Consider the following 25,560-nt stretch of genomic DNA (forward strand, 5'->3'; position numbering starts at 1 on the left):
AAAGCCAAGTCTAAAGATTATATTCTTTGGAGTTGGGAAGGTAGGCATCTGGATCCCATTCTAGCCATTTTGTAGTTGTGGAACTTAAGTTCTTTATTCTTACTTTCCTAAGCTTCAGATTCTTTATCTGAAAAATGATAAAATAAGTTGGTATCCATTTCTTAGGATCAATAAGTGATTCACAGTAGCATATATTAAGTGTGTGATATATAGAGATGCTTCATAAATGTTGAGAAGCTATTTTTTATAATGAATAGTGCTAATCACCTGCAACTCATCATAGTTTGATTTTCTTTTTTCTAATTGTAGACTCTTCCCAAAATCCTTGATAAACTAGCACCAGCATTCACAATGAGCAGCTGCAGTTTCCTTGTGGAGAAATCCCGAGCCTCCACTGCCCGGGTTGTGGTGTGGAGAGAGATGGGGGTGTCGAGAAGCTACACCATGGAGAGCAGCTACTGTGGCTGCAACCAGGGCCCTTATCAGGTATGTGAAGCTGCAGGCCCCTCATGCCTTCTGTCTAGCAGCAATACATAGGAATGGGGAGCAATAACAGACCCTCTCATCCCTACTCCACCACCTGAAAGGGGAAGAAGGCTCCACATAGAGTCTCCTTTCAATGATCACCTTTGCCTGTGGCAGCAGCACTGTTGGTCCTGGAAGCTATGTGTGCATGCTTTCCAATTTGGTTCCTTGATCATTTCTCCTCACCAGCAAGCAGCAGGAAGCCTCTTTTTAACCTGTGCCCCCAGCTTTTACAGAATCTCTGCCTGCCTGGCTCTGTTGCGTTCATAGAAATCTGTTGTCTGTTGCAACAAGTGAACTATCTCATAAACATCATTGAGGGCATAAGTCATGTATGTATATTGTCAATACACGTATATATTGTGTTTGTTTCCTATTCTGGTTTAAATCAGCAGCTCTCTGTGTTATCCTGCTGTCACCAGGGCACACAGGAAATTGTGTATAGTGCAGGTCTCCCAGAATGAGTGGGTCCGAGACTCATGCACCAGTGTTGGGGGGGAAAGTGCTCTTGTATAAATCATGTTCTTTCTACAGCTATATTAACTGCATGAGCAGCTGGATAGCTGCTATAGCAGGCTGTTCTGGCTGCTCTTCCCACTCCCCCATAGAGAAGCATAAATAAGGGACACTGTGACATTGCCAGGGTAATAGAGTCTTTTAAATTTCTTAGGCAAGCTGACAGACGACTCCTTGGTGACTTCCATTCAACCCCAAGAATACCTGGACCTCACCAGTATTAAAACTCATTGTGTTGGCTTTGATACTCTCCTGGAGCAGCCAGGAAGCACTTGGCATCTATGCAATCCAGAGCTTGTAGAAATCTGTTAGCTATCAAAGGCAGTGCACAGAGTGACAGGCCATGAACATTATCTAACTTCCCCACCTGGTCCAAGAGATGTTTGACACTGGGTTAACTTAACCGCTCATTTTGGCCCATTAGTTCTGTCAAATAGTCCAAATGATTGCTTCAAGGATTATTTTGTTACTAGATTAATAAGTTATTAGGCTGCATTAATTCTATTTACTCATATTAATGTGCATGCAGAATAAGAGTTCAGATCATTATGTGAGTAGCAAAAGACCTCACCCTTCCATATACCAGCAGTGCTGAAGCTTCTTACTTCCAAGAATGCAGATTTTAATGTAGATTCTGGTCCTCCCTACCACACAAAATATTTGTAAACACATATATGAATTGACTTTGAGGTTATATCATCAGGAATCTATTTACTTTATTGGCATACAAACCTATATGATTTCAAAAATAAAAGCCTGGAATATTGTCATCCTAAGGCCTTATGGACATTGATTTGTGCCTCACTAGCTGTATGCCTCCTTGTAGGAAGGGGCCTGTCATTTGCTTAAAAGACTTTCCATGCAACCCTTCACAGATTTATTGGATCGGTGACTTTCATTGACTTTGTTTCTCCAAGCACCAATTCAGACTAACAGCTTCTAGTCACATAAGTATCAATGCCATTCATGATAAATCAACTGGACATTCAAGTCCTTTGGAGCTTCCTGAAAACTAAAGGGCTCATAGGTGCAGGCCCTCACGAACTCTCCATCTTCCATACAATGTGCAAAACAACTGTTAGAAATGAGAAAGAATGAAAGACTTTCACCCAGTGGGATGACTTTCAGGTATCAATGCAGCATTTATCCTGTGAAATTTTCCACATGGGCTTTGCATGGGGTCTCCAGAAGGAGAATGGAAGGAGAACTGGCTAGAGAAAACCGTAATAGTGCCAAACCTGCTTTTGGTTTAATGGTCCCATTCTCTATATGAAACACCTCTCTGAATGGATTGGTTTTCTCTTTCCCTTTGTTTTCTTGCCCTTACAAACATGGTTGAGTAGCTGAGCAGAATCACAGACAGCAAGCAAGGGCATGGTGAGTAATTTTACATATGGGAGGCCCCCCCCCACAGGGGAAGGAAGCCAACCCAGAGTTGGGTGTTTCGGTGATTTTTGATTGAGGTATATAATAAAGTCTATGAGCTATAAAGCAGTATAGAAATTTCCATCCTGAACATATTGCAAATGATTTTTGTACATTGAGAAGCTGAGTCCCTGTGGGGTCTTGAGGTTATTATTCTAAGGTCATCTTTCCATTTTTTGTTTAGCATTACCATTTATCCAAAAGATGGAGGATACTTAAGTACACCCATGAGGGGCATTCCTTCCTTCCTTCATAAGAATATAAATATTTTTGCAGTTTCTCTGGTTAATGTGGCTTTAAAGTAGTTCCAATCATCTCTCCCCCAGCACACTAAGTACCTGATTTGTTAGTAGTGAAATGAAATATCATTTCTTACAGTGACATTTATGTTGGAACTGCATTAAAGAATATAAGCTATTACCTTCAAATAATCATTATTAATATGATATTTTCTCTTCTATTTTCCAGTCTATAGTTGGCTAATTTGAAAAAAAAAATCTCCTGCCTTTATTTCTTTAGAATACAGTCTCTGCTGCTTCTCATACACTTAAGATCCATAATTTAAATTTTATGTAATAGTCCCACCCACTGAGAGATTTACTTTTTCTCTTAGGGACTGGCCCAAAGGTATTGAGGCTGTGGAGGGCAAGACTAAATGGAATGATTCATTCTTTGGGGGCTCATTTTTCAGAGGCATCCAGTCTATGTGGACAGCTGTGTGGTTCACACTGAGAGCCTGTGACCTGGGGTCACATATATGGTATGTCTGCACATACAAGGGCTGTGACTGGACCCTGTGGGCTGCTAGTGGCTTAGGAGGTCAATGTGAGCACTCCCACCCAAGCAGGCTCTGGACCTGCTTGTTGGCCACACCACTGACTTGTGGGACAGCAAAGTGGCCTTAGTCAGAGGAAGAACAGAAGATGGGTGACTCAGCTGAGGCTTGAAGAATGAGTCAACTGGTCCTTAAATTTCTTTATGTGAGCTGCCTCTTTGTACTGTGGACTCTCCAAGCAATCTGTCTTCTCTAACCCCCACAGAGTGATCTTTCAATAATCCAAATCTACTCAAGTCACATTATCTGCCCAATGTCTTCATTATGTCTAGAGAAAATTCAACTCTTTATCCTGATGTTAAGACCTTTTACAACCTCTTCATTTTTTTAAACATTCAGTACTTGCTCTCATGCAGAGTAGGTATTAAATATGTGTGATGATGGACCGATGAATGAATAAGTGAACAAATGGATCAATAGTAATTTCTAGGTTGTCAGAGGGTGATCCTAAGAAATCTCTGTGGTCTGAGTGTGACCAGAAGTCACTCTAAAGTGGAGATTTTAAGAGTCTTTGCAGTGCATGGAAATAGAAAATGTGTGGGCGGGAGAGGGAAAGGCAGAGAATGTAGAGCTGAGACCTCTCAGATCTGTCACTATGTACATGATTTGAGAGCATTTAATGGATTCTTTCCCAGTGTAAGACAATTCTAGTCCAGGTGTGGAATCTCTTACGGCCACATTCTAATAACAGATGATGATTAGCAGAAATACTTCCATCCATATACATGGTAGATGCTGTAGTCCACCCTCTAGGTGCCTGTTTAGCACCCAGGCATGCATTTCCCCTTGCTTCTCCCAGCTGTGTCCATTAGGAGGAATTGACTATAGCTGCAGAAATGGCCTTGCCCAAAGCTGTGGTTCCTTCCTGACAGCAGCCTGCATCCAATGGCTGACCTATGTGAGGTGAAAAGGCCTGGCCTCCTTGCCTCCACTGGGACAATTCCAGAGGGCCATTCCAGCTCTCAAATTCCCTATAGGATCACTAGAGCCTTTATTGCATTGCAGATCTACTTCCCCTCTACCCAATTTTGCTTTCCTCATCGCTCACAGGTGTTGTTCCAATGAGTACTCCCCCAAAGTCCTGATACATGTAATTCTCAGAGTCTCAGAGGATACTTCCCGGGGAAACAAATTATAACAGTGCTTCAGAAAGACTTGGATGAGAAAGCATAAATGTTGGAACTAAGTATTCAAGCTGTAAGATGGTTTGACAGGGATGAATTTCATATAGGCAATTAAGATATCTGAGCTTAGCATTTAAGGCTTCCCATATCCTTTCTTTCATACTGTATTTGCCTTAGTTACTTAAGGCATGGACCCTCATCTACCACCTTCCTCAGCTCATGCTGGAGACAATAGCTTGGTGCAGGATTTTTTTGCAGTGGTCCAGAACAGAGGCAGATATTTTGAGTGGATGCTACAGCAAATGATTACAGAGTGACCGAAACAACATAAGTTTATTCTCTCATAGTTCTAGAGGGTAAAAGGGGTAAAAGTCTGAAATCAAGATGTCAGCAGGGTGATGTTCCCTCTAAAGACTTTAGGACAAAATCTGTTCCATACTTTTAGCCAAACTTCCCAAATCTTTGATGTTCCTTGACTTGTGGATGGATAAGCCCCATCTTTTCTTTTGTTATCACTGTGTCTCTCTTCTAATCTTCCTGTTAAGAACACCAGCCATACTGGATCAAGGGTCTACCTTACTCCAGGATGACCTCACCTTAACCACTTACATCTGCAATGACCCTATTTCTAAATGGGTCACATTCTGCAGTTCTAGGAAGGAGAAGAATTGGTGGGAGTACTATTCAAACTTGTGCTCTAGGTCATGGAAATGTACAGAACACATAGACCAAAGAATGAAGGAAATTATTTTATTCTTCTCTTTACATTGTCATGGGGAAAAGCCCCGCATGTTATAACAACTCTTGTTTATTCTTTACCCCATGAAGAAGAAAATCAAGTTTAGATTTTCTTGGAACATCTGGAAAAACAAGTTTAAGAGTCATTCCGTGTATAAGGAGTGCTGGTTAATGTTGCTTGAGTATTATGATACACAATTTTAACATAGCAATAATGATAACAAACTCTTCTATGGTACTCAATTTTTGCTAAGCCCTTAACATATATTAAGTTACTCTATGTCTGCTATGGCACAACCAAAAATCACAGTTACTTCTCTTATCATTGTCATCCTTATTTTACAAATGAGGATGCTGAGGCAGAGAGGTTAAGTAACTTGCTCAACGTCATACAGCTAGTAAGTTTTAGAGCCAGGATTTGAAGATGACAGGTGTGGAACTGGAATCTTTGCTTTTACCCCTGTGCTTTCTGCCTTGTAGAAAGTGGTTGTTGAAAGGAGTCCTCGGCTTCAGAAACAGGAGACCCAGCTGCTGCACTTATCTGCCATTAAGTAGATCTGTAGCAACAGGTGAGTCGCTTAATCTCTCTAGGTCACAGTTTTCTGATTTATAATAGATGACATAATTAGAACAAAGAGATGGACATGTCTCTGCTAAATTATGACTATCCTGAGTATCCAAGGGATTTCTGGATCACCTACAGCAATGTGAACCAGCCCTATTGTGGAAACCTTAAGAATCTTCAGCAACTTAATTCTGAATATGCACATTTTTTTTTTTCCCAAAAGTAGCTTCTTTGCTGTGAACACAATTCATTATTGTCAGGGGACTTTGGCTGCTTAATCCACACATTTCCTTCTCATCCTGTTTATTCTATCCTGGCTGATCTTCTCTTTAAAAACAAACAAGCAAGCAAACAAACGAACAACAACAACAACAACAACAACAACAACAAAAAACCCACAAAACTTTTCAAAGTAAGCAAAGAGGGATGGGAGGAATTTAATACATATGAAATAGCATCTTTCTATCAGTTTCTCCATTATTGGAAATGTGGGAGCAAAATCTTCAGTAAAACACCCATTTTAAGCTGTTACAAGTGATCTCCTGTCTTACTTCCTATCCTCATTTCACTTCCTAGTGACTTCTAGTCTTGTCCACCAGAGTCTAACACAGCTTTATGGATTTACACAGCCCAGACTGAGGACTCTCCTGCAGAATTGGCTTTGTACCAGGATACACAAGCATGAACATATACACACACATTCACAAACATAGGTATATACCAATGATTTTCAACCATCAGGTCATAAAGGAAGCATATCTTATTGTTTAGTGTAAGTTCCTGTGTCAGCTACAAAGATCCAAGGAGAACTCTGCCATTCACAATCATTGAGCTTGAAACAGTCTTGATAAACAAGTTTAAAAGTCTTTCCATGTATAAGGAGTGGTAAACATGATGTTTCTCATATTTCCTATTTTAGGGAGCTGCTATAAAGACAGAATGAGCCACTATCAGTAAAACATTGATCACTGTTTTCATAGGAAAAACCCACTACATGTTTACTCTCAAAACATATTTACTATTTGTATTATTATTGATGATAATAATTATTAGTGTTGATTTTCTTTTTCTATTTGAAATAATGGACTTTTAGACAGAATCATCTTAATCAGGTCTTCTTAATCAATACCTTTGAGTTTAGAGTTATGGTCTCTGTGATAATATAAGCTCTAATACATAACCAGGTTTAAGAATCACAGATTTTGGCTTTTATAGAGACTAATATCCATATATCTATATTTATAGACTTACCTACATCAAAGAAACTCCTGCATGTATTATTTAGACACTTACTTTTTTATCTACCATTTATTCTAGCTATCAAATTTCCTATGCAGCATAATCTATAGTCTAGCCGATTCATATCTGATGTGCTGAAAAAAGGGAAGGGGAAGAGAAAGAGAATGGAAGGAATAAGCCTGGATGGCAGAGGGAGGAACAAGTTTAAATTTCTAGGAAGACTGTTGAATTTAAAAAGCTATTTTAATCATGACTTCAACTCTAGAATATAGGTTGGATTACTATTCTCAAGTCACTGCCTTCTCTTACAGGCGGCCATGTAAGGGAATATCATTCTTTTAGGTCTTTGAGGAGGAGGGATGATTTACTTTCATTAGTATAACCTGAGGAATGGTATTTGGTTATCTAATCCGAGGAAAGTTTGAGGAGCCTTCCCTCAAATTTTAATGTACATTAAGATCATCTTCTGAGCTTTCTTGATTTTGGGGACATGGCTGAAGAATTTGCATTTTTATCAAGGGTCCCAGGGCTCAGTCATTGAGGGACTGAGGTAGGATGCCCCGATGTAAAAGGCAAGGTCTTGAAACTATTTTTTTTTTATTAGTCTTAATCCTGATCCTTTGTGGGTTCTAGAAAATTCCCCATGGCTTTTATTAGGGAGTCTCAAATTCACCTTTTTGTTTTCCTTTTCTTTCATGTCCATGCTCCTTGGTGGATTAACTTAGTTTCCCTGTAAGTGTTGCACTTAAAAACTGGTCTAATATCCATTCCTGTGAGAATTTGTAGAATTTTTGTTTCTTTGTCTTTATTTTTTTTTCCTCTGGCTTTTAGGACCCGCACCCCCCTCCATAGAATTCCTTAAATTGGTGTCTTTGAACAATTTTTTAATCTATGTTTTTGTTATGGAGCTGAGGCCTCCTGAGGAACTGAAGCAGCAGGAAGTTCCCCTCTTCAAACCCCAATTCTGGTGACCATGTCAGGAAGATTTCAGACACGTTGCTCAGAGTCACAGGAATGAGTTTATTGAAGGGAGAGGAAAAGGGAAAGGAGACCGTATCCAGGGAGAGAGTGAGTCCTCTTTTAGAGGAGAAGGACAACGTGTCTCTCTTGCACTCCAGGTTTATTAGGAATCCCAGAGAAGTTTCTAGAAGTCCTGCCCAGGTCCACCTCTTTACTTTTGACTGACAGCAAGGTGACATCAGACTTTCAAATCCCTTTGTCATGGCTACCCTTGGTCACCTTGGCTCATGCTGAGGAGTTCTAATTGGATTCTTCATAGTACATTCTTACAGATTTCATGGTTAGGAAGAGCTATCCTTATCTCCCAGAATTTCAGGATCTGGTCACAAGTCTCCTGGATTCCTCCCATCAGCATTATCTTGGGCCTACGTTTCTCCTGCAGTTAACAGGTAGTTTGCTGAGGAATGTAACATATCCTGTCCACTTAGACTGGGCAGGGCTACAGGTAAATTGCTTCTTAGAAAAGAAAGCATGTAGAGGTCAGCACAGTGGCCCCATTTTATAGGATTACTCTCTTAACCTCGTGTTCCCACCGTCCTCATCTGTCTGTTCCCTAACAATTTTAAGAGCCTAGACAGAGATATAGTTACATACAAAATTGTTCCACTTTGTGTACATTTTTTTCTGGGGAAAGAAGCTATAGTTTTAAAGAGATTCTTAAAATTGTATGTTATCCAACAAATAGGATTTAGAGCTCATGCCTTAATTTTTTGAGTCTAAGATATCTTGAAGGCCCTTCCTTCAGAGTCTCCTAGTTTTGGGTCAGCTCTAGAAGTGCTTGGCTTGAATTTGTGTAAATCAACCACAGTCTGTAAATCACTGACTATTTCTGTCTCCATATCAATTAAGCACAAGAACAATGATGCATCTCATTAAGTGTATATTGGATTAACTTCCATCTAAATCTTCTGTGATTACATAGGATGCTAATCTTCTCAGGATGCTATTGCTCACAGGTGCTGATTTAGCCCAAGAAGCAGCAGCAGCAGCAGCACCTGGCATTTATTAGAAAATCAGAATGTGGGGCCCCACCTGCTGCAACAGAATCTGCATTTGAAGGAGATCTCCAGGTGATCCATGTTCCCAATAAAGTTTGAGAAGCCCTGAAGGGATCAAGCAAAGGAAATTGGGGAGCTATAGCCTTTTCCTTAATGCAGACATTGTTTCCAGAATGTTTTTTTCTTCTTCTTCTTTTTAAGGCTGGAATGAGATGTCCTATGTGAATATAATTTAAAAGTTGAAAGTAATCCCCCATATGAGACATTTTGTTGACCCCTGTTAACATTTTAATGTGCAATGAGCTTTTCTTTCTTCACCCATGTTCTATAACAGCCTTCTGCTCTCTAGAGCATAAAAAACGGGACTGTTTTCCAAACGCTTATTTTGCCATTGGAGTATCATTTTATTTCTTTGTCAATGTAGATATGAAATCCATATGCTAATCCATTATTTTGGTGTGGAACTACTTGAACTGCTTGTCCATACTCTCTCTTTTCTTATTAATTGTGATTCAGCAAGTGTTGATTTACTGTTCTGTTTTTTTTAACCAATTGCTATATGATCTCAAAGCATGTTATGAGCAGTTTATTAACTCACCGCAGGTTTGATGATACTATGAAATATTGTTCTCATTCTGCAGCCCTGCAGTTCCATAATGTCTGTCAGTAGTATAATAGAATATTAAAAGGAATTAAATAAAAATCAAGAGGTAGAAATGCTAATAAGGTTGCCAGCAGGGGCCTTTCCTGGGATTACTAAAACCCTGGGAGTCTTGAATTTTAAATGCCCATTGTAGAAAGTGATTCCCTGAATCAAAAAATAAGGACAGATTCTGACACTTGGGATAATCCATTAAGCCTCAAATGACCTCTGATTCTTTAAAAATAATTTGGCTTCAAAGGACCAAGAAGAAGAAAAGATAGTTTATCTTTGTAAATCTTACTCTCCCCATGTGATCAATGTAAATGCAATAAGCCAGCTGCCCTTAAGGAGCAGACATCTAAAACCAAAGAAAGCACATATTTAAGCCAGGGTTTTATTTAACTTGTAGAATAGGGAAACAGGATCGGCCCAACTTGGGATGCTTTGCTTGGGTCCTTAGTGCACAACGGAGTCATTGGAGTAACATCTTCCTCCAAAAGTGCTGAAAGGCAGAGTCCAGGTCAGGAGAAATTATCCACAGGGTACTTTCTCTGTCTATAAAATGAGGTGGACCCTGAATCTTCCCATACCTCCCTGATATGAAGTGATCACACAGTCCTCCAGCCAACTTTTCGACAATCTCCACTGTCTTCATTCCAATAGAGGTGTTACAGGGCTGAGGACTTCTGGGAAACTGAGGAAGCATGAAGGCCCTTCCCTCAAACCCAATTCTTGCAATCAAATTAGAAAGTTTTCAGACATGTCACTCAGAGTAACAGACGTAAGTTTATTAGAAGAGATGGGAAGGGGACACTCTTAAGGTAGAGACTAGGGCCCCTCAGAGAAGAGATGGACAGCATGCTCTCCTTTTTGGAATGCCAGGGAAGTTTCCAGAGAGTTATGACCAAGTCCATCTCTTCTTGACTTTTAACTGGAAGCAGGATGACATCAGACTTTCAAGTCTCCATTGCCATGACAATTCTAGATCACTTTGTCCTATGTTGACTAGTTCTAATTGGAACCTGTTCTTACAGATTTTTTAGTTATGGGGAATTATCCTTATCTCCCTGAATTCCATGATCTGGTGTGTGTAAGGGTCCTAAAAGTCCCCCTCTTTAGAGTAACACCTGTTCCTGTTATCAGTATTATTTCCCGTCTCCCTTTTTCCTGCAGATAACAAATATTTTTCTTAGGAATGTGACATATCCTGTTGACTTAAGCCAGTATGGGCTGTAGATAAATTGCTTTTTAAAAGTGAAAACATGTGGGGGTCAGCACAGTGGGCCCATTTTATAGAATTATTTCCTTAACCTCATGTTTCCACCACTCATGTCTGCCTGTTTCCTATCAGAGTGATCTTAAAGATTTCTATTTTTAAAGATAAGCAGTCATTCTTTCGACGCCTGTGTTCCCTGAATAACAATGAGTAGAGAAACCCTTTAGAATACTTTGAACCCTGTTGTTAGAAGGCAAGCATTAGATATTGTTATATAAACTCATAATTGTTTCATCAGTCAACATGCATTTATTATGTCTCTACTTTGTTTGAAGCTGAAGTTAATGACTGCACATGTACATAGGAAACTCAGATCCCTTAGCCAAGGCCAGACACATGGTCACTGCATCCTCATTCTTCATTCTTCATTCATTCTTTCATTCATCATTCAGGAGACATTTTTTAAAAAAAAATCCACAGTGTGTTAAATGCCAAGGATATGACAGAGTAGAATTGGCAGCTTCCTCCTCTCCCAGAACTTCTGGTACAGCCAGAGGCAGATAATTAAATAAGTGAGAAGAAGAAAGAGCAGGGTGGAAATATCTGGGTGCTCTAAGAGAACACAGAAGGAGGTGAAGATTTAGGAATTTGGCAAATGATGGCTTAGTTGAATAGGAATTATCCACAAGTTTTTTTTTGGGGGGTGGGGCGTGTATGAAATTGAGAAAAGTAACATCTGGTAAAATAGAAGATATTTGTTTGAATGGAGGACAGGTTCAAAAAGTTCCTAATTTTTCTTTCATTCTAGTTACTTTCCTCTTTCTTCTTTCTTGCTTCACATTTCTAAATCTCACCATGGAATTCCCCATGGGTCGTGCTGCATGGGACAAGAGTGGAGTTCTCAAGCACATGGTCCCACTCCTGATTCCAACATGACTCCCTTAGGAATACAGCCATATGTGGGTATTTCTGTGAAATTCAAAGTTTAGGGTATATCTGTGAATCAGGAAGATTAAAATGTTTTCTTGTCCTTAGACTGATAAAGAGTAGTGAAATTTAAATAATAGTAAATAATAGTAACCTTGATCATTTTGTTCCAAATGAAACAAACATTTTGTTCCTGGCTATATACCCCACCAAATGTTTCTGAAAAACAACAAAAATTACAATAGTAAAATATACCTTTCCTTTTTAATGTGGTTAGTAATTTACAAAACACATTTATAAACTTTACTATGTCAGATGAGCCGAAAAGCTACTATAGTCCAAACATGAGAGAAAACGGAAATGAGAGGTAAAGAAAGTGAGCCAGGGACATGAAGCAGAAACTAATGCAAAATATGGCATTGCTGTTCTGGGCAGAGCAGTCCCAGAGGTCTGCTCTGCTCTGTGGGATGTGTCTGGATAGCTGTTGTGTTCTAGAGGAGGAAGAAGGAGAAAGCAGGTACACAGCAGAGTGGTCTCTGTACCACTCCACCTTCCTGCTTCCCATTAGTCAAAGGAATAAACTGGCATAATCAGGTTGTACCATCTGGCCCCTGCTACAGATCCTCATCCAAGCCCAGAATGATGGAAGAAGCCAGACAATTGGATGTGAGACTCATTGCCCTGGCTGCAGATTAGGAGCAAACAAGGGTCCTCCCAGGAATGTGACTGGCAGCTCTAGGATGGAAATTTTGAGGGTTCAGCCAGAGCTGGTAGCACCTGAGGCAAAGTTCACCACTGGGGACCCAGGAGTGCCCCTCTACCCACCTTTAGAGAGAAATGCAAGGAGGCACCTAGGGTATATGCTACACATTCCTGAAGCAAATCTTAATATTTTAACTGCAAAAGTTATAGCACAAATTGATAGTATCCAACAAAAACATATATGATCCTTGACCTCAAAGTTATACTTTCAGAAATTTAATTCCCAAATTGCATAGATGTCATTGCGTGTTAATGGTGAAAACATGGAAATAGTCTCAATTCCCATCAGTAGAGGATTAATGAAATACATAATTGTCAGTTTGAACAATGGACAACATGGAAAGAAAAAAAGTAGAGGATAATTAATATTCACATGACCTTTGATACTTCAATACACTAGCTGCATCACTTGTAGACTGAATTTTGGGTAAATTATTTATTAAAGTTAACTTTAGGCATCACAAAAAGCGAATAAGGACTGTGCTTCCTTCATTGTAAATGTATATGTGTCGCTTAGCTTAGTCCCTGACACAAAATACTAGTCAGTTAATCATAATCTTTAACATTATCCCATCATACATATATATCATCCCAGTTGCATATTGTTATACTCAGCCACCCAATGAGAAAATTGAGATGGAGAAAATTTCAATGGCATTCCTAATCCTTGACAATAAATTAGTAGTATTCCTTAATTATACCATTTTGTCTTGTGTTGATGAAATTTTCAGATGTCACAAAGCTGGGACAAGTAGTTATTGCATTACACAGCAAAAATTATGTCTAAAATATCTTAGCAAAATGGAATGTTGGGCAGAATCTCAAAAGGGGAACCTAGTATGAATTCTTGGGAAATTCTGCATTTGGTTAAAACAGAAAGAAATCACTCAACTACCAGAACATTTATAAAAGTATATAAGGATTATTAATTTTCTTTTCATGTGATATGAATCAAACTTGAACTATGACTTAAAAATGCAAATGTGACATTAGATTACATCAAAATTATTATAGTGCATAAAGTGTGAAATCTGATATTTCTCCAACTCAGTCAAATTGTACTAAGAAAAATGTGTTGCATTCAATATGATTCAATTTCAGGCACATGAGGAAGAATTGTAGTAAAAGTAAGCATAAGTAAAAAAGAATCTTATAACCATCTAAATGGGATGGATTTTCCCTCAAAAGTAATAGGTATCCATTTATATGACTTAAGGAAAAGAGGAATGGGATCATAACTACCTTTAACTTTAGCTCTGTGATGGGTGGAATGGTGCAGGGACCCCAGTTGGAAGGCTACTATAACAGCCCATTGCAGGAAGAAAGAGAAACATAAGAAACATATTCAAGAGATATTTTGGAGGTGGAAATGAGCAGATGCAATGGGTTTGAAAGGATTGGAGACAAAGGAGTGGGAAATCTACAGTCCATGAGGACTCCCAGATTTCTGGAATAGATATGATATTGAAAATGCAATAAGAAATCATCTTGTGGGTGTGTTTGCCCAATTGTGTGCATACAAAATGAAACATTCATCATATAACTTAATTGTATGTTAGGAAGAAAGAAGAGAAGCAAAATTTAGCTTGATAAGAAAACTCTCTAGTCAATTCTTTCCATGATATTGTGGAGGATGCAATCAAACCATTAATGGAAGACAATGTGAAATTGCTGAGTTAACCTTAGAAGGACTTTCTAACATACACTCATTACTGCTTCAACACAACTGACCTTATTCTTGTTGCAGACTAATTTAAATTCTAATGTGTTTTCTTCTATGCACTCCAAAATTCTTATTATAGGTTTCCTTACTACTTAACAATTACCTTCCTAGAAATGCTAATCTATACTTTTGGTATGATTTTGACTGAAGAGAGGGACCCTGGGCCAAATTTAACTATACACTATATATAGTGTATAGTTAAATTGCATATATATATATATATATATATATATATATATATATAAAACTTTTGAGGTAAACTCTATCCCATTTACATGGTACACACACACACACACACACACACACACACACACACCCATACATACACACATTGTGATGGTTTGGATATAAGGTGTCCCACAAAAGCTCCTGTGTAAATCCAGGAATGTTCTGATGTGAAATGATTGGATTATGAGAGCTGTAAACTAATTATCCCATCCTAGTTTGAATGGACTGAGTGGGCTGGTAACTGTGAGCAGATGGGGCATGGCTGGAGGAGGTGGTCATTGTAGGGGTGCCCTAGAAGGTTTCATCTACCCTGTGGCCCCTCTTCCCTCCCCTCCCCTACCCTACCCTCCCCTCTCCTCCTCCTCCTCCTCCTCCTCCTCCTTCTCCTCCTCCTCCTCCTCCTCCTTCTTCTTCTTCTTCTTCTTCTCTCTCTCTCTCTCTCTCTCTCTCTCTCTCTCTCTCTCCTCTCTCCCCCTCTCTTCCTCTCTCCCTCTTTCTAGCTACATTGAGGGGAGCAGTCTCCCTCCACCACACCCTTCCATCATGATGTCCTGCCTCACCTTGGGCTCAGAGCAATGGAGTTGGCTCACCATGGACTAAACCTCTAGAACCATGAATCAAAATAACCTTTCCCTATTCTAAGTTGTTCTTGTCAGATATTTTGGTCACACTGACAAAAAGCTGACTATTCCATGTGTATATTCTAACTATGTTATAGAAAAGGTCAGGGAAACTATGAAAAGCAGTATAACCCATAAATACTTGAATCTGTTTCTAATCTTATTTTCTTTTTTGCTATTTTGGTGTTTTTTCTAGACTTTGTTCATATGCACATCTTTAATAGAACTGGTGACCAATCTGTACATACATTTGTGGATCATTAATTTTTTAAATTAACACTACCATGAAAATTTCCAGCAGAGCTTTGAAGATTTTATGCTTCTAATGATTGCATTTTGTTCCAAGATTACATTATTTCTCTAGAATTTACTTAAAATATTTGACATTTAAGTTGTATCCAAACTTTTTGCTATATTATACATCCTTAGAAGGATCTTATAAGTAAACTTTTCCCCTCACTACCTGTATTTTTCATCAGAGGTTAGACTCAGGAGGGAAATTATTAGGTCTAAGTGTTGGAAAAACTTATGGAACTTGACAAGGCAATATCATTCACCCAATTAAACCTGGCTTGGCATTGATCTTGCTCATGGTTAGTATGAAAGTTGATTTCCACTTGGAATTTTTAATTTGTCCATATCTAGCACATTTAAACTGAATGAACAGGTAGGCAGCTCAATAGAGGAAGGAAGGCAGAATAGACATGAAATTGCCACTTTTATTTTAAGTATTTTTCTCAAATTCCATGTTCTCTTAATTATGATGTGTATTCTCTACCCTCATCCATATCAGCTAACAGCAATATCTATTAGCAACATTTATTATAAGTTTTCTCTCTTAGATATATTAACATAGAAAGGAATTCATGAGTTGGCTTGTCTATGTTTTAGCTCTTTTGAAATAGTATCCATGGCATCAGATTGGCTTCCAAAATGGATCATCATTTTAGCAGTCATTTGAAATCTCACTTACCACTGGCATCCATTACAGTTACCATAACAAATCAATTTGTGTGTCCTAACACACTCCTCAGGCACTCTTCAGTCACCCATGAATAGGTTGAATGCAGCTGTCATGATCAACACTCACATATATCCTAGGAATAGACCCTTCTCTCACAAATCTCCCTGTTATTACTGCTTCCTCACTGGCTTAAAATAGGGACAGAAATATGGCTTTTTGTGGCCCTAGTCATGAAACATTAAAGAGGTAGCCAAGAAAGGTGGTGAAATGGAAACTAACGAACTTCTTCCCTTCATCAAAGACACAAGAGATGCATTTAATTTAGATTATAAAGTTCTTATATAATGATTACGATGTACAGTGGCATGAGATACCAAAAGGATTACCAAGGCAAGGTGATTTCTTTAGATTGGAGTTTCTCCATCTTAGGAGAAGAGATATCTCAGGAGAGGGTCTCAAGGAGTTTCTGTAGTGAAGGGGAAGCTCAACTCAGGAGCAGAGAGGTCCTTGGCTTACATGATGGGAAAGAATTTCAGCATGTGCCAGTTAGAGGCATAGACAGAGGTTAATGATGGAAAAATCTCCTATATTCTAGGGTCCTCAAAATATCATATCTCTTTTTGCTTAATGTATTTGTTGGATAAATAACTGTGCACAAGATAATTATTTTAAGTGAGCTTATAGTTAACTTAAAGATTTATGGATTTTCCAGGAATTTCAGAGTGCCAGACCTTGGAGTAAAACTGGCTTAGGAAGTAATGGGCCTGAAAAATTATGTGGAACTTCTGAATTAAAATTTAGTTTCTTTGTCTTTCCTTTATATCTTCTCCTTTTTACCTATTTTTTTCATTTCTTCTATCTTACTTCATTAACTTCTGGGGCTGGATAATTCTTTGTTGTGAGGACTGACCTATGCATTGTAGGATGTTTAGAAGTACTCCTGGTCTTTACCCACTAGATGCCAGTATCACTTCCAAAGTTGTGGTACTCAAAACTGCATTTTGATAATGCCAATTATCCCCTTTGGGTCAGAATCAATCAGAATTGAGTACCATTGCTTAATATAAATGTTTTGTTTTCCAGGTACCCTTTTAGAGTCTTGGTTTCTTTATCTGAAAAGCTAAAAAAAATGAATTGGACTATATCTGCTTACCCCCTAACTCTAAGGTATTTTAATGTGCCTAATCAAGGAAAATTAACTTACTGGTCTATATAATGTTTAAAGTCCTTGATTCTTGTGGTTCCTGAAGTTAAAAAAATTACTGTTTTGAAATTGTCTTAAAAGAATTACCATGGTGTTACCAGATGGAGAACGGAACCATGATGGGCTATTATTTTCTTTGAGACAGAAAAACGTCCTTAAAGATCAAAACTGAAAATTTTGTCAGTGCTTATCACAGGCATTTGAATATTGGAAGTTCACTTAAGCATGATAGAGTCAGAGATAGGAGAACACTGGCCAAAGATAGGAGTAAAATAAAAGGCCCAAGCAAATGGATTTCAAGTCTGTAATTATACATATTGCTTCTTTTACATACAAACAAATGATAAAAGAATGAGGCTCGGGAATCCAGGAATTGTTTTTCTAGGAACATATGTTTCCTCTTCACTTGGGTCCTTAAGTTTTACAAGTGCTGAAGACTAAATGTGAAATCCATAAATTGCTTCCAGAGTAGAATAAAAGGAAAGATTATGAAATTCAGAACAATAGCGAGACACTGGAGCTCAGAATTTCCAGGCTGTAAAGGTGAAGCAGTAACAAAATGTGTAAGAGAGTAAGCCCCTTTTTTACATAATGCCATATTAGTGACTGTTGTGATTCTGCAATCTGTATTTGGGGTGAAAATGGGAGTTCAAAACACAATTTGAGTCAAATGTATGAAAGATGATATATCATGAGCTATGTAATGCTTTAAATAATCAATAAAAAATAAAAATTTCAAAAAAAAAAAAAAGATAGTAAGCCCCACGCCGTGTTGAGCTGGATATATTTGGAAACAAATGCATGTTGCCTGTCAGCCTGCCCCATGCATTGAAAAGAACCAAAAGCTTGGAGTCCAGCTTCACAGGCAAGATTATTCTCATCTGGGAGATAACTCTTGATAAAACAATTAGAAAGAAGAGGAAAGGAAATTAGATCTCTGTCATTTTTGTCTACTCTCTCACTGGTCTGTCTCTTTTTCTCTCCTTACCTATATTCCTAAATTATCCAAGCAGGACAACTTCTAAGATGGCATAGTGTGCATTCATCACTGTGAGTGAATGTAACAAGTAACATTATTTGAGTGCTGTTATGAGCTTATATGGCTTGGCTCCAACTTTATAATAAATCATAATATTTATTAGAGTTTACTATGTTTTCTTGTGTGCTAGATTAACTGTCAATATAAACCTATAAGATAATAGCTCTTTTTATCATCTATTTTTTTAGGAGAAGCAAATTGTGACACAGAATACTTGGATAATATATCCAAGTTCACATAAAGAGTTATTTGAAAGAGCTTGGATCTGAACCCAACCAGACATATACCTTGATTCTTTGTTCCTTATGGCTATATCCTACAGTTTGACTGAGCACTCTAAAGACATGGTCTTAGTTTACCCTCATGCTGCATTATTAATGTAGGTATATTTTTACCTTCATTCCGTAGATGAGGACATGGAGGTACAAGGAGAGTGAATCATTCATCTAAAGTCACATAAGTGAAGTAAGGAATCAGAATTCAAACTCTTTGATTGCTTGTAATCTTGGCTCGTCTCTTCCTGTACTTTGCCTCCTCTTAGAGGTTATGATGCCAGGTCATGATGTACAAGGCAATGGCATAGTGACATGGATGCAATTAGAGTCTTGTGTATATGGCAGCCCACTTATTTTGGAGAAGGGAGTTATTATATTTGGTTGCTTAGAGATGTCAAAGAAGGCTTGGTGGAGAAGCTGGTATTATCTCTGAGTCCAATTTTATAGGCAGAATTTAGTACCATTGCTTGGGGGTATTCTTGGAAGAAAGAATGGTTTAAAAAAAAAACAGAGTCCAGTGATTGCTGTTGCTCAGCTGGTCTTGAGTTTAGGGAAGCGACAAGTTGGACTCTTTTCTCCAAAAGTGTGCTTTTTTTGTTCCTCAGGATTTTCTTGAAAGTACAGTGATTCAGGAAAACCCAGAAATAAGAATAATATGTTTGAGTTAGAAAGAGATAGGTACACATCCACTAAAGTCAGTAGCTGTGTATAACCTCAGAGATTCACCAAGAAAGTGAAGATGTTGCTGTTAGAACCTGTATGGCAGGTGTTATGAAAGTCTCTCTGACACAGTTGGTCCCCTCCAGTTATCACTGACTGATTGGATGCAGCAGTGGCTGGACTGGGGAAGTGGGGATACTTTCTTTAAGATTCATGGAGAATCATCACAGTAGGAAGCCTCTGGCTCTTCTAGAAACGGTGGGGGATTTAGAGTTGTCCTTTGACACTATCCTTCTTCTGAAATAAATAACAGATTTGTCCATTTATTTATACATGTACACACACACGCACACGCATATGTACTGGGTATTATTCTTTGTGATTCTAAATATTAACTTACTTGAAACTAAAAATAATGCTTATGTTTAAAGGTACAATTCATTAAAGAATAAAGTTCATAAAGAGAATTTTAAAATTCTGCATTACATCTGCATCAACAGCATTATGGTATTTGAAAATCAGTGAGTGAGCCTGGGTTGGCTACTCTACTGATAGGTAGTGTAAACTCTTCAATGAGGGAGAATAAAGAACCTGCACTTTAGGGGCTCCTTTTGCTTTAAAGGTGTTATGAAAGTCTCTCTGACACACAGTTGGTCTCCTCCAGTTATCACTGACTGATTGGATTCAGCCTATTGGAATCCTGCAGACCCAACAAAGGGATATGCTTCTCTCCCACCCTCTACCAAGAGAAAACTGACTTCGGTAGCCATAGAGGGCAGTGCTGCTTGCTGTGCCTGTGCATATATGGGAGGGAGGTGCAACCACAGGGAGCACTGGGAGCTGTCAGATTTGGCTTTTCAGCATTTTTAATAAGCCGGAAACTCACATCTACATAGAACTCATTTGCCTGGGGTCAGATACCAAAGCAACCACAGCCTGATCAAATCCAACCCCTGGAGTGTGTGTCAGGCCCTCGGAGATGGAGCACAGCAGGCTTACCTACCAAGCAGAGCTCCACTCCTGGAATCTTCTCTTTGCAGCCCAGCTAAGCTTCAGTTGCTATTCCCTCTTTCAGGCAAGAATTAATCCTAATGCTGGGAGAAGGGAGCAACAACTGAACCATATTTGTTCATAGTAACTCTTATCCAGAGGAAATTGAAGCCACTGTCTTTTGCATTTTGTTAAATGTATGGTAGTTTTTTGATTGCAAATATGTGTTATTAGTGAGAAAACAGAATATACTGATCAGGAAAAGATGTTTAAAAAGTCAAACAACCCTTAACCATACATGTACTTTCATAATTTTCATGCATATTTTCCCAAATCACACATACATACATATGTTTGCATGCATATTTATATAAATGCATGCACATATAAATAATATGCATATATAAATATCATAAGTATATTATATATAAACATAATATACAAATAATACATATACATGTCTGTATATTTATGAATATATATATGTATGTTTAAATCTATGTGTCATCATCTATTGACACATAGACATTCTGTGTACATAGGCATTGAATAGCAGTTTTTTAAAGATATTAATTACTTATAATTGTTGTTTTAAAATCTACAATTTTGGTATCTTTTTAAAGTGGTATCAATTGCTGATCACCTGAATTTACCAATAGTTTTTATTTTTGCTTCAATTGCTTTATAATCCTTCTTTTCTAGTTCTATTTATTAACTATCAATCTGGCTTTTTATCCAGTCTATCATTTATCTATCTGTTTACACAATATCTGAATCATTTGAAAATAATTTGAAGCCATTGTGCCCTTTCAGTGTGTATATCTATGTGTATTTACTAAAAGCAAGGACATTTTCTTATATAGAAATAGGAAAGTATTTTCTTACATGAAATCACATGAGAAAATAAACATTTCTACAATGTTATTATCTAACCCAGAGTTCATATTCATATTTCATCACTTACCCCAATAATGTATATTGTAGCTATCTTTTCCTTGTTTTGAATCATCCAGTCCAAGATCACACATCACACCTTGTCCATTTTTTTTTAGTTTAATCTTAAATATTTCCTATCTTTTATCTTTCCTAACCTTGCCATCTTTGGAGAAAATGCTCCTTACTGTGGATCTCTCTGTTTCCTCATTGTTAAATTCAGTTTATGCATTTTTGGCAGGTATACCACAAAAGTAATGTTAGGCTTTTCCCAATGCAACCTATAGGGGCATTGAGAGATGTTAAAGTGGATCACGTGGCTAAGATGCTGTCGGTGGGCTTCTGCACTGTTAAGTTACTCTTTCCCCCATTGTAATAAATGATGTTCCTTGGAGGAAATACTTTGATAGCATTTCAATGTCCTATTTCTTATCAAATTACTTGTTTAACATTCTCTTAACTTTCCGACTCTACTGTTATTTCCTATTTATCAGTTAGCCTTGTATGACAAGAACTTCCCCTTCTGTTCCTCCCTTCTTTCCTTCCTTCTTTCTACCTCTCCATCCATTCATCCGTCCATCCACATATATTCATTGATTCTTCAGTGGGTTACAATGGCTAGAGTCTATCAGTGTCATTTATTCTGCTGCTTAAACTTTCCAGATCTGGTCAAAGAGAGCCTTGTCTCTCCTTTGGACACATCTTCATCATTCTGAGGTCTTATTTAGTTTCTGGTAATACAAAATGTTTCTCATTAATCTTGCACTTTCTTTGTCCAAGGAATCTTGTATTATTTAATTGGGAAAAGTATTTAGAGACCAATATTTGTGTACTAGGTATGCTCATTTCTACTGACAGTACAGGCAGTTCTAGGAGATAAGATGTGTGTGTGTGTGTGTGTGTGTGTGTGTGTGTGTGTGCGTGCATGCTCATGTGTTTGACATGTATATATAAAATACATATAATTCTAAGGACATACAGGCACCTTCAACTTAATACTAAAAACTAAATTCTAATCTTCTTTTTTTTAATAGGTTTAACCATGTTTTCCAACAGTGAGAAGTGAAAATCCTGAAGAGATAATCCTTATTTTTCTGTACTGTTCAGTTAACTGATAAATTGCATTGCTGCTTTATTGATATTTAAAATGCACCATCTTTACCTATATTATTTGATGAATTTTTGTCAAAGTTCATGCCATTGACCAACCATGATCAGAGTATAGGATATTTTAAACACCTCAAATAGGATCTTCATGCACTTTGTAGTTAGTCCTCCACATAAAGCTCTAGGCAACAACTGATCTCTTTTCTAACACCACAGATTATATTTCCCTTTCTAGAATTTCGTATAAAGGGAATCTTATGATATGTGCTCCTCTTTCTACCTGTTTTGCTCAGCATGCTATTTCTTACATTCTTCATCCTGAATGACACTGAGTTTTGAATAATAAACCAACCTTAAAATTCCTGGGATAAACCATAAAGTTGTTCATAATTTATTATATCTTATATGCTTCTAGAATCTCTTGGTAAATATTTTGTTAAAGACTTGTACATCTATGCTTTTGGGATATATTCAGTTGCATTTTATTTCTTATGATATATTCATCAGGCTTTGCACATAGGGTAATGTTGGTCTTAGAAAAAAAAATGTGAACATTTTTCTTTTCTCCTATAGTACATTAAATAACTTGAAGAACAATGGTACTATTCACTCCTCAAATAGTTGATGGAGTTCACCAGTGAAACCATATGGGCCTGGGATTTTCTTTATGGAAATGTTTTTATAAGGATAGAAGGCTTTTGGGCACTCTCCGATGCCTTCCAATACTTTTATTTGATCTGATTATAAAATGTGATCCAATATTGGAATTTGTTAGTTGGGGGAGTTTAGTGTGATACATACTGCTCCTTCATTACCAGAAGTAAAACAAGGTAAAATCTGGTTGTTTAAACTCAACTATATTTGAACATATTTCTATATCAATAAATATACAAGAATGATAAAATGTGTCTCATTGCATACATATATGGCAAATTATTTACCTGAATTCTGTACCTAAAAGCTCAATATTTTCTTTAAACTCATTGTTTTGGGACCTTTGTGCCTATTTCAATGACATTGCTGTTGTCAAGCTCACTAATCAACTGCACTTTAGCAAAGTGGAGGATTTGGCAAGCCCAAAGGAAAGTTCTTTCTTCTTACTTCACTCAGTCCATCTGCAGCATTAGACTAAGTTGGTCACTCTTTTCATCCAGGACACCATAATCTCTTGGTTCCCTACCTCCTTGGTTGGTACTTTTTGATGTCTTTTGCTGGTTCCACTTCATATCCCTGAACTTCTAGTGTTAAAAGGACCTATGGCTCTGTTCCTGGTCATATTCTTTATGCCCTCAATTCTCCAGCAATCTCAACTAGTCTCGTAACTTTAACTGCCACCTCTAGCTGGATAATTCCAATTTATGTCTTCAACTTTGATGTCTCTTCTATTCCCAGACTCAAACTCATCATATTTCACACTGAATTCTCCAATACCTGCCTTCCCCATAGCCCTTCCAATTTCTGTGATGTCACAGTTCTTACATTCAACTGTGATTTCCTTTCTTTTCTTATATTTATTATATTAAGTCTTACCACTTTCTACCATGGGTTTATATTATCAGCTATTATCACCCCTCATCCTCCATCTTGAGTTTGAGTCATTCCAGTCTCTGCCCTGCAAAAATCTCCGACCCTACAACTATTATCAACACATTAATAATAGAATCTCTTTAAAACCTAAGTCCAGGGATGTCATTCCTCTACTGCCAACTACTGCTGTACTTCCCTAATTTTTCCAGATTATAATTCAAAGCCGTTACAATAGTTTACATTTCCCTGAATCAACTGCCCCTTGTGGTGCATCTCCTCCCCAATCCCTGCTCCAGACACTGTGAATTTCCTTATAGTTCCTTGAAAATACTGATGAAAAAATTCCTGCCTTAAGGTTTTTCAATAACCATTCCTCCTTATCCAGAGACATATTTGGGCAACTACCACCTTCAGGTCATGACTCAATTCAGATCTCCCCAAAACCTGTACATTGATCACCCTGTTAAACTGTACATGCTTCCACTTCACCTTCAGGCCTCCTCATTCTATTTCTTCTGCTCTCCTTTTTCTGTTTCCCATATTTCTCATCAGTTTCTAACATAAATTTTACTTATTTACTCTACTTATTATTTACTATCTCTCTTCTGCTATAATTTAATCTTTAAGAGCAAGGATCTTTCTGTTTGGCCTATTAATATATTGTGCACCCCAAACAAACAAATACATGGTAGACAGTAAATTCATACTAAATGGATGATTTAGACAGGTTGTTTCCATTTTTCATGGCAAGATGGATCTATCTATCATGTGGCCATCTGTCCATCCATCCATTCATCCATCCATCCATCCATCCATCCTAGATAGATATGTTTTTTCCTACCTACCCTTTTCTATCTATTTTGAGAATTTGTTTACAGTTACACAGAGTGTTAGGTACTGTGTAAAAATAAGGGAATATGCAGTTATGTGCTAGAGCCACTCATTCCAGCTTGGAAAAACTAGTTCATAAATATTCAAGAATTTTATAGGTTGATTGGTTGAGTTGTAATAGGTTGAAATTGGCCATTGTCAGAGTATTTGCACCATAGAAATTGGAAAACGCTACAAATCAGGGCTTTTATTTATTCTTCCCTCCATCATTCCTGACCTCAAAGCCAGTTTACCAATGCACCACTGGAAGCAGGGGAGTAACCTCTTGCTATCAAGCAGTTAAACTCCTAAGATACAGTTTCTAAATATAGTATTTCATAGAACTCCAGATGATAGTTAAGAGGGACTCTGGCAGTATTTGTGTTTTTTTAACGAGTGGAGAATATCCAAATGAGGATGGACAGAGGCTAGCTATTCAGAAATTGCTATAGCTACTGTCACCTTTATTTGGCAGAGACTCAGGCAGTCAGGTAATTGGAACACTTTATAGAAAAAAAGGAGAAGCGTTAGGTGCTCTGATTGGAGGTTGCTGGCATAGGGAAATTGGGTAAATGGAAGTGGAACAACTTTTATGACAGGTTAGGGGAGAATATTTGGATTTCTCTGTTTTGTCCCGAGTTAGATGAGAAAAAAAGAGGCAAAAATAGAAAAGTTTGCCACTGTTGACCCAGTCCCAGCCTCCCAGGGTTGACTACTTTGGAGGTTCTAAGCTTCTTACATGGTTCAGAGTTCTGTGTCACATACTGTCTGGCCGCTTTCTGCTTGTTTACTCACGTCTCCAGCCCCTGCTTGCTGTTCTCTCATTTTCGAGAGGTTGACCTGTTCCGAGATGATTAGTTCCAGTTCTCTCCTTCTCAAGGATTTTC

The 25,560-nt window shown here is 37.9% G+C and overlaps 1 protein-coding gene across 6 annotated transcripts in view; it reads left to right on the forward strand.

Moving 5' to 3' along the window:
* Positions 1 to 25,560, forward strand: part of AGBL1 (AGBL carboxypeptidase 1) — a 798,986-nt gene that overhangs the window by 457,463 nt on the left and 315,963 nt on the right. For 5 of the 6 annotated variants that reach the window (XM_081290638.1, XM_081290637.1, XM_081290639.1 and 2 more), the window contains exon 21: positions 310 to 486. In XM_081290638.1, coding sequence (XP_081146764.1) covers positions 310 to 486 — 177 coding nt within the window. Of the gene's footprint in view, positions 1 to 309; positions 487 to 5,643; positions 5,748 to 25,560 lie in introns of those variants that run through there. The other variant, XM_081290642.1, reaches the window with a different exon arrangement.

Source organism: Spermophilus citellus (assembly GCF_964194105.1).
Source record: "Spermophilus citellus genome assembly, chromosome: 4".
NCBI classification, from domain to species: domain Eukaryota; kingdom Metazoa; phylum Chordata; class Mammalia; order Rodentia; family Sciuridae; genus Spermophilus; species Spermophilus citellus.